The 14,843-nt window shown below is 42.2% G+C and overlaps 1 protein-coding gene across 8 annotated transcripts in view; it reads left to right on the forward strand.

Moving 5' to 3' along the window:
• The window catches only part of ank2b (ankyrin 2b, neuronal), an 876,340-nt gene that overhangs the window by 558,273 nt on the left and 303,224 nt on the right, over positions 1–14,843 (forward strand). For all 8 annotated transcript variants that reach the window (XM_078213593.1, XM_078213597.1, XM_078213634.1 and 5 more), the window contains exon 5: positions 1,924–2,022. In XM_078213593.1, coding sequence (XP_078069719.1) covers positions 1,924–2,022 — 99 coding nt within the window. The remainder of the gene's footprint in view (positions 1–1,923; positions 2,023–14,843) is intronic.

A 14,843-nucleotide genomic window follows, 5' to 3' on the forward strand; every position in this document is an offset into this window, starting at 1 on the left:
ACATGAGGCATACATTCCCTAAAGTTTAGGAATAAGTGAAAGGATCTTGTTGAAATAAATATCAGATTAGGAATATAGGAAAAGTAGTAGGCCATTTAGCCTTCCAGCATAAGAACATAAGAACATAAGAAATAGGAGCAGGAGTAGGCCATCTAGCCCCTCGAGCCTGCCCCGCCATTCAATAAGATCATGGCTGATCTGACGTGGATCAGTACCACTTACCCGCCTGATCCCCATAACCCTTAATTCCCTTACCGATCAGGAATCCATCCATCCGCGCTTTAAACATATTCAGCGAGGTAGCCTCCACCACCTCAGTGGGCAGAGAATTCCAGAGATTCACCACCCTCTGGGAGAAGAAGTTCCTCCTCAACTCTGTTCCATCATTTAATTTCATCGTGGCTGATCTGTGACTTTGCTCCACTTACACAATTTGCCCAATATCCCTTAATACAAAAAAATTAATGACAATTTAAAAATAAAAAATTGATCTAATATGAATTGTCATTAATGGATGAGAGTTCTCTGCACACCCCTCGTCCTATCTCCCCAACCAATGGAAACAGTATTTCTCTATATACCCATGGCCTGAATTTTCAGGATGTTGGGCATTCATCTAGCAGTGGGAAGCACATCCCTGATGACTCCAACAGGTCTGCTGCCATTTCACAATCTAATGAACGTTGATTGGCAGCAGGCAGGATTTTCCATCCTCACTTGGGAAGAATTTACATCTTGCAGAGCTGTCAATCAAGGCTCTCCAGCTAATCCAGGCACAGTGCTGCAGTGGCTGGAAGAGGGACTGCAATGTCATGCCTGAGACTAAGTGCAAGGAACTCAGAATAGAACTGTGCTTTGTGTAATCTCTCCTCGTAGTTTAAGCCTTGGAGTTCTTGGCTTTCTATCACAACATTTAAGTCATCAATAAATGCATTGGGTAGTTGAGGTCCCAACATAGATCCTTGCAATACACCACTTGTCACATTATCCCTATTCATTGCCTCCTGATTCTCAACCAATTTCCTAATCAAGCGAATAGTTTGCTAATATGAGCTAATATTAATTAACAATGTCTAATGAGGGACCTCGAGAAATCTTTAAAAATAACATCCAGCAACGTTCACCTATCCACTTCTTTAGTCACCTCTTCAGGTAATGCAATCAAATTCATTAGGCATTACTTGCCCATTTGCAAATCCATGTTGCCTCTCTTTGATTAGTTGAAACTTTTTAAGGGACTTGACAGATACCGGGAGGATGTTGCTCCCGTTTGGGGAGTCTAGGACTGCGGGTCACAGTCTCAATAGGGGTTGGCTATTTAGCATTGAAATGAAGAAAAAAATGTCTTCACTGAAAGGATAATAAGCTTGAGAACTCTACCCCAGATGTTGCATTTGGAGCTATGGATATTATGGATAGGTATTCATTTAGTATGCTCAGGAGGGAAATAGGCATGTTTTTGGATGCCAAAGTAATTAACGGATATGGGAATGATGCAAAGTTTAACTAAGGTATAAGATCAGCCATGACCTTGTTGAATGGCAGAACAAGCTCAAAGGATTGAATAACTTACCCCAGCTCACGTGTTATGGCTATGAGATAAATAGAATTGACATATTGCTTAACAGTTGCATTCCATTTTTACAAAATTGTGATACTCTCTAAGATTTAATCATCAAAATGTTTTATGCACAAACTTAATTCTGTACAGATTAATTTAATGGTATAGTCCAATATAAAAGCCACCGAAACTAAACATTAATTGGAGCTTTCCTAAATGTTTTGCTTCCCTTTCTTAAGAAAATGCATTATTTCCTGCTCCAGGTCCATTTTGCCATTCTCAATTTGCCTCTTTATCTTTGAACAAGATGTCTTGCTCTGGGTTTTCTGTCTTTCTTGCTAATTATTGATTTCTCTTAACAGAAAGGAAACTCAGCCCTACACATTGCATCTCTGGCTGGACAAGCTGATGTGGTCAAAACTCTAGTGAAGCAGGGTGCCAACATCAATTCACAGTCCCAGGCAAGTAACCTAAACACATCAGAATGGGCACAGCTCTATACTTGAAATAAAATAGGAACACACAATTTGTTTTCTATCACCGTCATCATGCTTTCTGATGCTGCTGTACTGGTTCTGCACCTGCTAAAGTGAAGTATCACTTTGTCTTCAATCAATGTCAGAGGTAGGTTCTTCACTCAGAGAGTAGTAGGGGCATGGAATGCCCTGCCTGCAGCAGTAGTGGACTCGCTAAGGCCATTAAGGGCATTTAAATGGTCTTTGGATAAACATATGGATGATATTGGAATAGTGTAGGTTAGATGGGTTTTAGATTGGTTTCACTGGTCGGCGCAACATTGAGGGCCGAAGGGCCTGTACTGCGCTGTAATGTTCGATATTCTATGTTCTAATGCATCAGGTTCAAAACTGATTTATATGTTCATTAGCCTGTGTGTACTTTTATTAACTTGGGTTCACAACACTAAGTACATGGATTATTACAGTGATTCAACAGTGAAAGTCTTTTAAGAATTTCCGAAGAGAATGATTTTCAGAAATCCATGCAGAATGTACAATGCTTGTGTTTAATATTTTCTGAAGTACAATTTCTTTGTACTACTTAATTTTTGATCTTGTTATATTTCTTCGTATCAAAATTAGCCGATTTGCTAAAGAAAAATTACTTTCATTTTAATGATCTTTACGAGTTGCTATGGAACCCTTGAGCTTGAAGTATGATCATAGAAACCCTACAGTGCAGAAGGAGGCCATTCGGCCCATCGAGTCTGCACCGACCACAATCCCACCCAGGCCCTATCCCCACATATTTACCCGCTAATCCCTCTAACCTACGCATCCCAGGACTCTAAGGGGCAATTTTTAACCTGGCCAATCAACCTAACCCGCACATCTTTGGACTGTGGGAGGAAACCGGAGCACCCGGAGGAAACCCACGCAGACACGAGGAGAATGTGCAAACTCCACACAGACAGTGACCCGAGCCGGGAATCGAACCCGGGACCCTGGAGCTGTGAAGCAGCAGTGCTAACCACTGTGCTACCGTGCTGCTTTTTTCAAATTGCAGAGTATGCCACACACCATATAATGTGCAGGGGGCATATAACCATTGGTAGAAAAACAAAATAATACTGTACTGCTCTGTCACAGGTGGTGCTCATATGGCACAGTGGGTAGCATCCCTGCCTCTGGGCCAGAAGCTCTGAGTTTGAGTCTCAGCAAGAAGTCTCACAACACCAGGTTAAAGTCCAACAGGTTTATTTGGTAACACAAGCTTTCGGAGTGTCGCTCCTTCTTCAGGTGAGTGAAGAGTTGTGTTCACAAACAGGACATACATAGACACAGACTCAATTTACAAGATAATGGTTGGAATGCGAGTCTTTACAGGTAATCAAGTCTTAAAGGTACAGACAATGTGAGTGGAGAGAGGGTTCAGCACAGGTTAAAGAGGTGTGTATTGTCTCCAGCCAGGACAGTTAGTGAGATTTTGCAAGCCCAGGCAAGTCGTGGGGGTTACAGATAGTGTGACATGAACCCAAGATCCCAGTTGAGGCCATCCTCGTGTGCGGAACTTGGCTATCACCCCGGGGCTTCATGACCAAGGAAAGTGTGTTCATAACATGGCCAAACAGGTGTGAGTAAACTGCAAATCCTTCTAATATATGCCAATGTCAGGTGATAGGAGAGGGAGAGATTCCTGGTTAGCCATGTGATGGAAAGAATGTTGGAGCTTCTACCATCACTATCCATAGCTCCAGATACAATATGCATGTGAAAGTTCATATTACAACTGCAACTTGGACTCCCTGAATTAATAGGATACACTACCTGTTGCACGATTTTGATTGTCCTTTTAGGCATACGATTTATATTCTTTTCATCATAAGTTACTTGTATTTTCAATGCTGTTTGTTAAGCGCTGAACATTATTGCAATCCAGCTCCTCCAGACTATTCATTTTAAAATTCACAACATCTTTGGTCCAGTTTTTAATATTGATTTGTCTCTGATTGATTTGCTTTACTAAGTTACATTTGTGCATATATTATGTGTATATACATATTTTTTCCCAGGAATCAGCAATGGTTTGTTACTGAAGAAATAAGCAGAGCTTTTCTTACACAGTAACCCCTTAGCACCTCATGGCAGCAGTGACAGAGTGTAACGTGATTCCCAAGGGTGGATTTTTAACTTTCACCACTAGGCAGATAACTGACAGAGAAGATTACCCACCTCTCGTAGACCCTGCCCAGTGTTCCTTTCCATTGCTAGAGAGGTACTACAATGATCATGAGTGACATTAATCTTCATATAAATTGGACAAATCAGATTGGTAAAGGTAGACTTGAGGACAAGTGCGTAGAGAGCATTCAGGACAATTTCTTATAATATGTTTTGGAACCAATAGGAAACAAGCCCAAACTGTATGCGACATTGGTGGTGAGCTCACAGCCCAAAGTCATAATCTGGTGTTCTGAACCATTTTCAGGCCTGGGCCTTATGTAGGTATTACTAGTGAACTGTGGAGACCAAACATAATTGGGGATATAGGTTGGTGTGGAGCCACTATGAAGCCTATGACGAGCCATTAAGGGTGGGTGGAGAGGTGAAGGGTGTGAGGAGTGAGGTCCAAAAGAACTGAAATGAAGTCTCAGAGAACCCAGGCAGGCCGATTAACCAGCCTGCCTTGACACTTGCCCATCCCAATAGTTGCCTCTAATTTGCTTCTGGGGTCAGTTGGTCCAATTTGATATCGTCCCCACTTCCCTGGAGTCTCGGAGGAAAATTAATGCTCAATTTATCCCCAGAAAAATGTATTATTTTACAAAAAGCAAAATCTTTTCTAAATGGCTTCCAAATAACCCCTTAACTGACCATTGGTCCAGGCACACTCTTGACGCTGGAGAAACTGGGACTACTATGCACTTTGTATGTCCCTCATTTCCCCATGAAGATTGCAATCAGTATGTTGCATATTTAAACAGGCTTATTTTGGTTTGGGGTGCTGGGCACCTATTTAAAAAGGTGGGCGATATTGAGTGCAAGATCCCCACTAAGTATTGCTTTGCTGATTGCCTTTATTTTAGGCAAGCAACAGGCTAACTGCAGCTGGAAATCTCCCCCCAGTGTATAGTCTAAGTTTATTTCCACTGGAATGTAACCGCTCTGCACCATTTTATTGAATTATAATCGTAAATTACTCTCTTAGATATCTTGGATACAGTCACTTTGTAGAAGTATTTGTGTTGCTAACTGCAGCTGGTAGCAGTCTGCAGGAGGGAATTAGCAGACTGGTACAATGACCAGACACGTGGCAGATGAAATTTTGATTTGATTTATTATTGTCACATACTAGTATACAGTGAAAAGCATTGTTTTGTGCACATTATACAGACAAAGCATACCGTTCATAGAGAAGGAAAGGAGCGGGTGCAGAATGTAGTGTTACAGTCATAGCTAAGGTGTAGAGGAAGATCAGCTTACATTGTTAGAGAGTTTATAAGAATTAGGGTAGAGTTTTAAAATCACTGAACGAGAGCAAAAGATAGAATTAGGGGGGATGCTGGGCACACTCACAAGAAGTTGTCATGGCAGAGAAATTGTGAAGTGAAGCATTTTGGAAGAAAGAATGAGCAGTGACAATATAAACTAAATGGTAGGAACAGAGAAGCCAAGAGGGTAACATGAATAAATATTTAAAGATGGCAGGAAGAGTTAATGTGACTGTTACAGGCGAGGTTATGTTAAACCTTTTATAAATCACTAGTTAGCCTTCAGCTAGAATATTGGGCCAGATTTTCTCTTCTGAGATGGGTAGTTCCAGACAGGAACTCAGCAGTCCCACTTGGGTATAATAAGCTCTGTTAGACCCAATGTCTGCTCCAGACAGGTGGGGCAGGAGTAAATTGGATCCACTGATCCTGGAAGTAAATTGCAGGCAACCATGGGCGAGTGCCAAGGAGAGCTGGTTTAAAAGGCTCATCTTGGTCCTCTGGGACTTCATCTCAGTTGTTTGGATCTCACCCCTCACATGCCTTCACCCCTCCACCCACTCTTCATGGCCCCTTATAACCTTCATGCCACCACCATTACTAACCCATACCTACCATTATAACCCCCTTCCCCCCGCCCCCCCATACCTTCATTCCATTTCCAGAGCCACGCATCCAGTGACCACCATGGGCATACCTCAGGAGCAACATGGAAATAAATTGTTGGAAGTCTATTTGTTTTTTAAGTTCTCACTCAAAACTATTTGATATTGAAAAAATGGAGTCCCCATTCATTAAATCAGTTTGAAGGTTTAAATCTTCTCGGGTGGTTAATTTCTTAAAAAGACTTCTGTTCACATCCCACATTAAAAAAGACCATCCTTTAATAACCTCTTTAAACTGCCAATCAACTGTGAACACAGAACCATCTTCTGAGATAATTGTAGCTTTTGAAAATCAACCAAGCATTCATTTTACATAATACTAGCTAAGTTAAAAAACTGTACGACTGGATGGTAATGTTCTTTCTAACTTATACAACCAGATGGCCTGACAATTAAAGCAGTCCAGCAGAGTGTTTTTTTAAAAAAACGTTCACTGACAGCTTAAGCCTGTTTTTATGCTTAAAGAACATTTTCAGATTTTGACATTTTAACAAACCTTATCCATCCTTCAAGAGCATTTATGTCTAATCTATCAATTCATGACGATTGGTTAAGGCCTTTGCAACAGCCAAAATGGGGTCTGTTTGAACTCAGCATTAAGTTTAAACATTCATGCTGATTTCTGCATTCCTGCCTATGTGAGTTTTGCCCCAACCCCTTCCTTTGCTGGCAAAATTTGCATCTGTCAAAAATGGAATAGGACTTCCAGATCCAGCTTCTGAACAGCATTTATAAAGGCCTGTGGAGACTTCCTGACTATTGGGCGATTGTGTCCAATTGGAGGCACCACACTTCAGGAAGAATATCAAGGACTTGACAAGGCTGCAAAGGAGATTCATCAGTACTGAATTAGGAATGAGGGAATTTAATAATGTGGAGAGATTAGAGAATCTTGGATTGCTCTTCATAGAGCAGCGATGGTTGAGGGAAGATTTAATAGAGAGATTCACAATCATGAGGAGTTTTCAAAGTAGGGAATAACTGTTTCCAATGGACCTGGTGTCCTGACTTGCCTGGTCCTGGTCAAATTTGATAAATATATCAGTCCTGGCATAAAGGGCATCTATCATCTCCCTAATACTTCTGTGAGTGGCAGACTGGAAGATGCTGCAGATGTCCCTTGTGCTGCCCTGGAATGAACCGCTAGCATAAAAGTTCTGAGTGGTTGTAACTTTAAGGGCCACAGGCATTGGGTGTCCTCCAGTTCCATGGGGTGCCAGCTCATACAGTATATGGCAGAGGTGGTCCACTGTCCTCCTGGACAGACGCAATCTTCTCTGGAACTGCAGCTCGGACAACTGAAGGTCGGAAGATTCCTGGCCAATACTGTCTCTTCCATGTGTAGTCCTGCTCCCTGAGCAGCTGCAGGCCACTGGTCCTGACCACACGCAGCAACACATTGTTATCTCTGCTACTGGTCAATTCCAATCAGGAGAAAGGCCTATTCAACAGGCTCCATGATTCTCCTGAATCATGCACTGAAAGATTGAGAAAACCACAGTGAACGCTGAGGACTAGCAACAGAGCCCTGATCCTCATTGCTCCACGCATCTGTGGCTTCCACCCTAGTGCTTCCAGTTACTTATGTGAATGCTCTTCCTCATGCCACCCGCTTTGACACTACAGCAACATCCCCATATACCTTCCTCTGTACTACAACATCCCCCCCCCCCCCCCCCCTCCGCCCCCGAGTCCCGATCTTGCACAGCACTAAAGTGCATTACAGAGAATGCATGACTACAAGATCTATATCTTAATGGGGTACCTCAAAAATGGTGCCAGACATGATATTAAGCAGGGGTAGTGGTGCCAGCTATCACCATCCTATCTTGCATGGGGGGTTCTTCACAGTGTGAGCTGTGCACTGCTAAAGGTTGAATTGAAAAATGCTTCTATATTCTTGGGGCTTGTTGTTCCAAAATCTTTGACTCCAGACTCTGTAACTAGACCTGGCTCTGGCTATTAAATTGGCATACTGGACTCCTCAAAGAATCGTCAGTTAGTCTCCCTAACAACATTAATCTTGCCAAGAAACAGCTGAGTCTTGAGAGGTATGCAATTAGCTATTGAAGCAATTCCCCAGATGGCAGCTTCACTCTTCTGGGTCTTCAATGCTGTGCAGTTAAGCAGCCTTGCATAAGAACAATAAACACCTTCACTGCTGGATCTGAGAGTCAGAGTTTGTAGAAAAGTGGATTTACACTTCCTGTCCTGTAAGTCCCTCTGGCCTCACACCATTCACAAAGTGAGGGTTTTAGGTTTCACTGCAATCACCTTTCCTCAAGTGAGAGGCTCTTTATGCATCGTGAAGCAGGGTAGCTCCCCATCACTGATATCCCTACACTACCCTTGCAGCCTGGCCTCTTCCAAAGCAGAACACAAGGATCTCATAGTCGCACTTAGTACTTGTGGCTGCCTCTTGCTCAGTTTGCAACTCCTAACAAGGAAGGGCATCCACTCAGCTACTGTTTGAACACAAACCCAGCATGGAAGAATCGGGAAGCAATGCCTGTTTGGCAGCCAGCACATCCCCTTGGAGCAAGGGGCAACCCAATACTATATCCTCAACACCCTGCCACCACCCCCCCACCCGATAGTGGCAGTGGCCCTCGCCCTGGCCCGGAGATGCCCGGGCATTCTCCCTGACGCCCCTTGAGTTTTGGACTGTCTGAGAAGTAATGGCCACCAGAGCGCTCACCTCCAATATCCCCCTTGGAGGTGAAGGCACCAGGTTCATGCTGATGTAGAGCTGCTTTAAATGGCGCTGATGTGATGTCACGCCAGTACCAGCTGAATATTTAGTGAGGGCTCAATATTCGCTGAGAGTTCTTACTAATGAGATGCAGATGTATTCAAATTAAGTTTCCGCCCTTGGCGTGTTCCACATCACCCTGCTGGTGAAGTTAGTTCAAAATCAGGAAATGCAATCTCGCAGATGAGATTTATTTTTTCTCACACTCTGTATTTTGAGCCCACAGTGCCATTCCCACGGAGAGTGGGCTCGAAATCCCACCCCTCCGTTTCTCTCTCCACAAATGCTGCCAGACCTGCTGAATCTTTCCATCGTTTTCTGTTTTTATTGTATCTAGATTTTAAAGATGTCCTTAAGGGAGGAAGGATAAGCAGAGACAGAGAGGTTTAATTCCAGAGCTTGGGGCTCAAACAACTGAAGATGCAGCCAATGGGGGAGCAAAATAAATTGAAAAATTCCTGTACTTGATGCTGACAAAGGATGTGCAACATGAAAATGCATTATCCTGGAACAACATCCATTGCTTCAATAAAATCTTAAAAATAATTTTGGCTGATGTTCACCTCTAATCCCAAACACGAACGTGAGAGTACTGGCATCAAATCCAAACTGACTGCTTAGTCTGGTCATCCCATTAACTCTGATGATCAGGGAGTGTTGTTTGAATGGGGTCTACCACTGAAACCTTAAAGCCCATGTTAACGTGCAAATCATGGTTCGAGGATCATGATTGCCATTTTAGGTCAGAAATAGCTGGAGCATGCACTGATCATGCTTTGCTTAATACCGTAGGTGATATTGTCAAGGGAGGCCCAATAAAGGTAGGTTTTAGAATTATTTTTGTGTCGTCAGGTACATCAACTGTCAGCTAGGGTGGCCTAATGGAGGCAAGCCTTAAATGTGGTGAACTAGATTGGGATGTTCATTTGGTCTTCATTCAATTTCCTGAAAGGAAATCAATTGCATTGATTCTAAGAATTTAAAATGGTAATTCTATTTATTCTGATGTCTTCAAAGGTTCATTGTAATCAATTACAAATTAGCTTGCTGGAGTTTAAGCGGATTTCTCAAAGTAATTAATGTTAATTAATGTTTTCAGTGCATTCTAAGATTCATTGAGTGTTGTGTTTCTAATTTGAACATGGTAATTGCAATTGAATTTTTAATTATTTTCAGAAACCTTGTAAAAGTATTTGCAAGGACAAAAATTCCACGGCTCAGATTTTTGTCCCAGCTCCCAATGTTTCTTGGCTCGACAAACCTAATCTTTAAAAATGGCTGCTTGCAGATTGGGTTTTCCGTTGTGATGGGTGGTAGCAGTGGCACACCGAAACGTGTGGAGGTTGCTGGGTCTGGGATGGGCTGAGTGCAAGGCCTGCTTCTCTGCTTCATCACTATGTTTAAATACAAAAGAAAATTCCTCACTCCTCGCTTCTTACACAGTCCCTATACCCTAATCATGCCAACCTGTACTTTTGTACATAAAAGCATCAAATATTGTGATGTTATGCAGTGTTCTCCATGTGGTATTTGACTCCGAGATTATGAGCTTCCATCTCCTTAATATCATCTGTCTTTGCCATGCTTCAGCCCATTGTTGAAACCTTTAAATCTAAATAAACAAGAATAATCATTCCAATCTTTCCTGGTTGGCCTTCCAGTTTATCTCCTCCAGTAACTTGAGTTCATCCAAAATTTCTGTCCAAATCTTAACTCTCTCAAAATCCCATTCAACCATCATTCCTGTGCTTGTTGACCTAGAATAGGTCCTGGCCCATCAATGCCTCTGTTTTACAATTGTCATTCTTGCATTCAAATCCCTCCATGACCTCATCCCTCCCTATCTCTAACTTCCTCCAGTCCTAAGTCTATCTAAGACACTGCTACTTTGATTCTGGCTTCTTGCGCACCTTTGATTTCCTTTGACCCTGTCTGCAGCAGTCTAGGCCCTAAGCAATGAAATTCCCTCCTAAAGCTCTTCATCTCTCCACCTGTCTCCTCCTTTAAGATGCTCCTTAAATTTTACTGTTGTGACCAAGCTTATTGTTACCTGTCTTAAATCCTCACGGGGAAACCATAATCTAAACAACCAAATTTACTGGCACAGTAAATTTATCTGGCACAGTGGTTAACACTGCTACTTCAGAGCGCCATGGACCTGGGTTCGAATCCCAGCTTGGAACACTGTGTGGAGTTTGCACGTTCTCTCCATATCTGCATGGATTTCCTCCAGGTGCTCCGGTTTCCTCCCACAGTCTGAAAGACGTGCCGGTTAGGTGCATTGACCATGCTAAATTCTCCCTCTGTGTACCCGAACAGGCACCAGAGTGTGGAGACTAGGGGATTTTCACAGTAACTACATTGCAGTGTTAATGTAAGCCTACTTGTGACACAAATAAACTTTTAACTTTACTGAAGAAATTACCAACAAGATTCCATTTTTTGCAGTTTTTATTTTAACATAAATCAGAACCAGCACAAATTGCACATGATTCAACAGGCAAATGACACTTCAAATAAAAAAGTGTATTTCACTTTGAATAGTTGATACAATAAAGATACATCCTATGCAACTGTAAACATATTTGCATCACTTCTCACACAAATATGGTACTACATAGCCACACAGTTGCACAATGTGTTGTTCTTTATCCATGCAGGGTAGGCCAGGTCTTAATCTTCAACAGCTTTCACCTTTTGAATTTTATGGGTACGATTATCATCAACAAGGCGCACTTTCATAAATCCTCTCTCCCTCGGGTCACTACAATCCTGATGGTGCAGCTTTCCAGAGTTCCTGTTCAACTGATCAACCAATGACACCAGAACAGCCAGCGCTTTAGCATCTCCAAGCTATCCACCCAGCTTGCCAGCTATTAGACATTTTTAGCAAGCTCATTCCGTACCTCCAAGAGCCTCTCTCTCCTTTTCTACCAAACAGAAAAACTAACCTTTTTCCTGGGTGATTTACTTCTCTTCACGAGAAACATAGAAAATAGGAGTAGGAATTGGCCATTCGAACCTTCGAACCTGCTCCACCATTCAGTATGATTGTGGCTGATCATCAGTAGTCTGATCCCACATTTCCCCCATATCCTTTGAATTCTCTATGTTCCTCTTTTGGTCTCTGTTTGCTTTCTCTTCACGTCTGTTTCTCTATGCTGGTTACTTTCACTCTGCAACTCCTATGCTTGTAGCTCTCATTTGTATTAGCTAGCGCCACAGCTTCTTTTGGTAGTGCTTCCAGGTCAAGGGTCACCAGCATACATGGACCAATATTTCTTCTTATCAGAGAAATTACAATTGATCTCTTTACAATTTCCTCCAAGAGATTGTGTCTCCTTTTACGCCACACTGAAAAAAAAACTGACCCCTTTCTTAGTGTGATTACTTCCCTTCACAAGAATAATGTGTTCCTTTTTCTGTCTCTGCATGCTTTCTCTTTGTATCTGCATCTGAGTCTTCACCTTCCAGCTCTTCTGCTTCTAGCTCTGCGTTGTGTTTGGTCAAACAGTTTCTTTCTTAATGTACATCTGTTGGCACTGCTTCCATGTCAAGGGTCCCCAGGTCTCATTTTTCTTGGCCAATATTTCTTCTTCTTAAATAAATTATAATTGATCCCTTTACAATTGATGCAAAGTCTTAAATTTCCTTTTCAAACATGTTTGAAAACAATTACAAATTCCACAGATATTTCAATGAAATTACAAATTTTCCTCACTACTGCTTCTGGTCAAAGGGTGCCATGCTCCTTCTATGACTCAGTGTCTTTTTATTTTCTAATTACACTTCTGTGGAACACCTTGGCACTTATGCTATATCAAAAGCACTATATAAATGCCAGCTGTTGTTATTGCAATATAACTGTCTTTCCGATAGTTATCGTCAGACACACAGGCCTTGAAATTTAATGGAAGTTCTCCTTATCTTGCAGCTGGAACTATGGGGATTCAAGGGAAGCAGCTATTTTCATCTGTTTCTCTAGTCTCCCTGGGTTTTGTTGTTCCCCCATCATTGTTTAAAGACCACAGGATCTCAGCCAAAATTCCACAGAGACATAGAGACGCATGCACACTTGTTGACAGATATGCATTACTGCAGCTGCTGTCCAAACTGGGAAGTGAGCAGCACAAGTTTCATCTTAAGCAGATTCCACCACAGGTTTGCTAAAGTTACTGTCGTTTGCTTGGACCAATGATTTTGCAGCAACAGTAACTGTGAACACCTGCAAAAAGAAGAGATAAAGTGCTCACAAGAACACTTGATCCTGCAGTTATTACCACATTGACAAAGTGCTCATTCACCCTTTATTAATGTGGATGAATTGATATTTTTCTTGTGTAAAGTCGTATGTGTGTCATGGTTGGATGATAGTGGGTGCAGGCTAACATGAATAGCCCCCAGGTATCTGTTGTCACTTATTGCCAGACTTTACACACATGAAGCATTGAAAAACAAACAGTTGTGGACCCAAATGAACCAGCACCTTCAGTAAAGAGGAGAACGTTTAGAGGAAAAGTGTATTTTTATGTAGGATAAGTTGTTGAGACATTAACTTGAAAATGGTGCTCGTAAATTTTACACCTGCATTTAGAAAAAGAACTTTGGGGTGATTTTGGCCAAAGAGTGCCAACAGGGACTAAGTGCATGCTATGCTAACATAACACGCCTTTTTGAAAGTCTGGATTTAGCGCACAATTTCGATTCCAATTTCTGATTACCATAATTTGAAATTGCCTGGAGATACTAAACTAGAAAGCTACAGATTTAACATTCAAGTGCTGATTACATACCCTTTTGCTGATGTGGGCTCCACTCCCTTGCTTCCACAGAGGTGTGGGTACTCTGGCTACCACATTCCAATACGTGTCTAATAAAGTGTAGCAGCACAGTGTTAACTCTCATTGATCATGGAATCACAGTGCAGGAGGAGGCCATTCAGTCCATCGAGCCTGCACTGACGACAATCCCACCCTGGTCCTATTCCTATAACCCCATGTATTTACTCTGCTAATCTCCTTGACACTAAGGGGCAATTTAGCATGGCCAATCAACCTAATCCACACATCTTTGGACTGAGAGTAAACTGGAGTACTCAAAGGAAACCCACAGAGAAATGGTGAGAACGTGCAAGCTCCATACAGTCCCCTGGAATTGAACCCACGTCCCTGGCACTGGGCGGCAGCAGTGCTAATCACTGTCCCTTCATGCTGTCCAAAAGGTGAGATCTTCATAGAATTCCTGGAATAAATGTTACTCTAGTGTTGATGAAGCCTTAACCAGTGTCCCCAAAAGTTTTGCATTGCATTTCAGAGGTTTCGTCACAGCTGCAGGAGAAATAAACTTGAACTGGCAAGTAGCACTGGATTTGATTGCTGTTTTACTATCAAAACAACCAACTATTGTTCGACAAGTGCATGAGATGAAGTGCTAGTTTGCAAAATGTCATGCATCACCTTTAATGAAGGCCGAGCAGGAATATGTGACGTTTAATTTTCTTTGGAGTGTCTGGACTTAATTGTGCTACCCCTTTAAATTATTTTGCGTGTCTGTGCATGGCAGCTTAAAGGGGCCAGCTTGTGCACGGTCTACACAGGGGCCTTTGGATTACTGAGTGGCCATGCAGTTTACAGGGAACATTGGTGAGCAGGCATTTTAAGTGGCAACCAACAGTTTAACCAATCTACAGGAAGCTGTTCTAAGCACTGGCTTCAGAAAAATCCTCCACCAAGGATTTAATGTATCCAGCCAAAATCCACCAACCTCCCCCCACACCCGCCCAACACTTTACATTTGTGCAGTCATTACTTTTGGATAGAAATGGTAGCCAATTTCCATCCAGGGAAATCCCACAAACAGCAATGTGATGAATAACCAGTTAATTTATCTTTGGTGTTACCTGAGGGAAGAATGGTG

Source organism: Mustelus asterias, chromosome 1 (assembly GCF_964213995.1).
Source record: "Mustelus asterias chromosome 1, sMusAst1.hap1.1, whole genome shotgun sequence".
Classification (NCBI taxonomy): domain Eukaryota; kingdom Metazoa; phylum Chordata; class Chondrichthyes; order Carcharhiniformes; family Triakidae; genus Mustelus; species Mustelus asterias.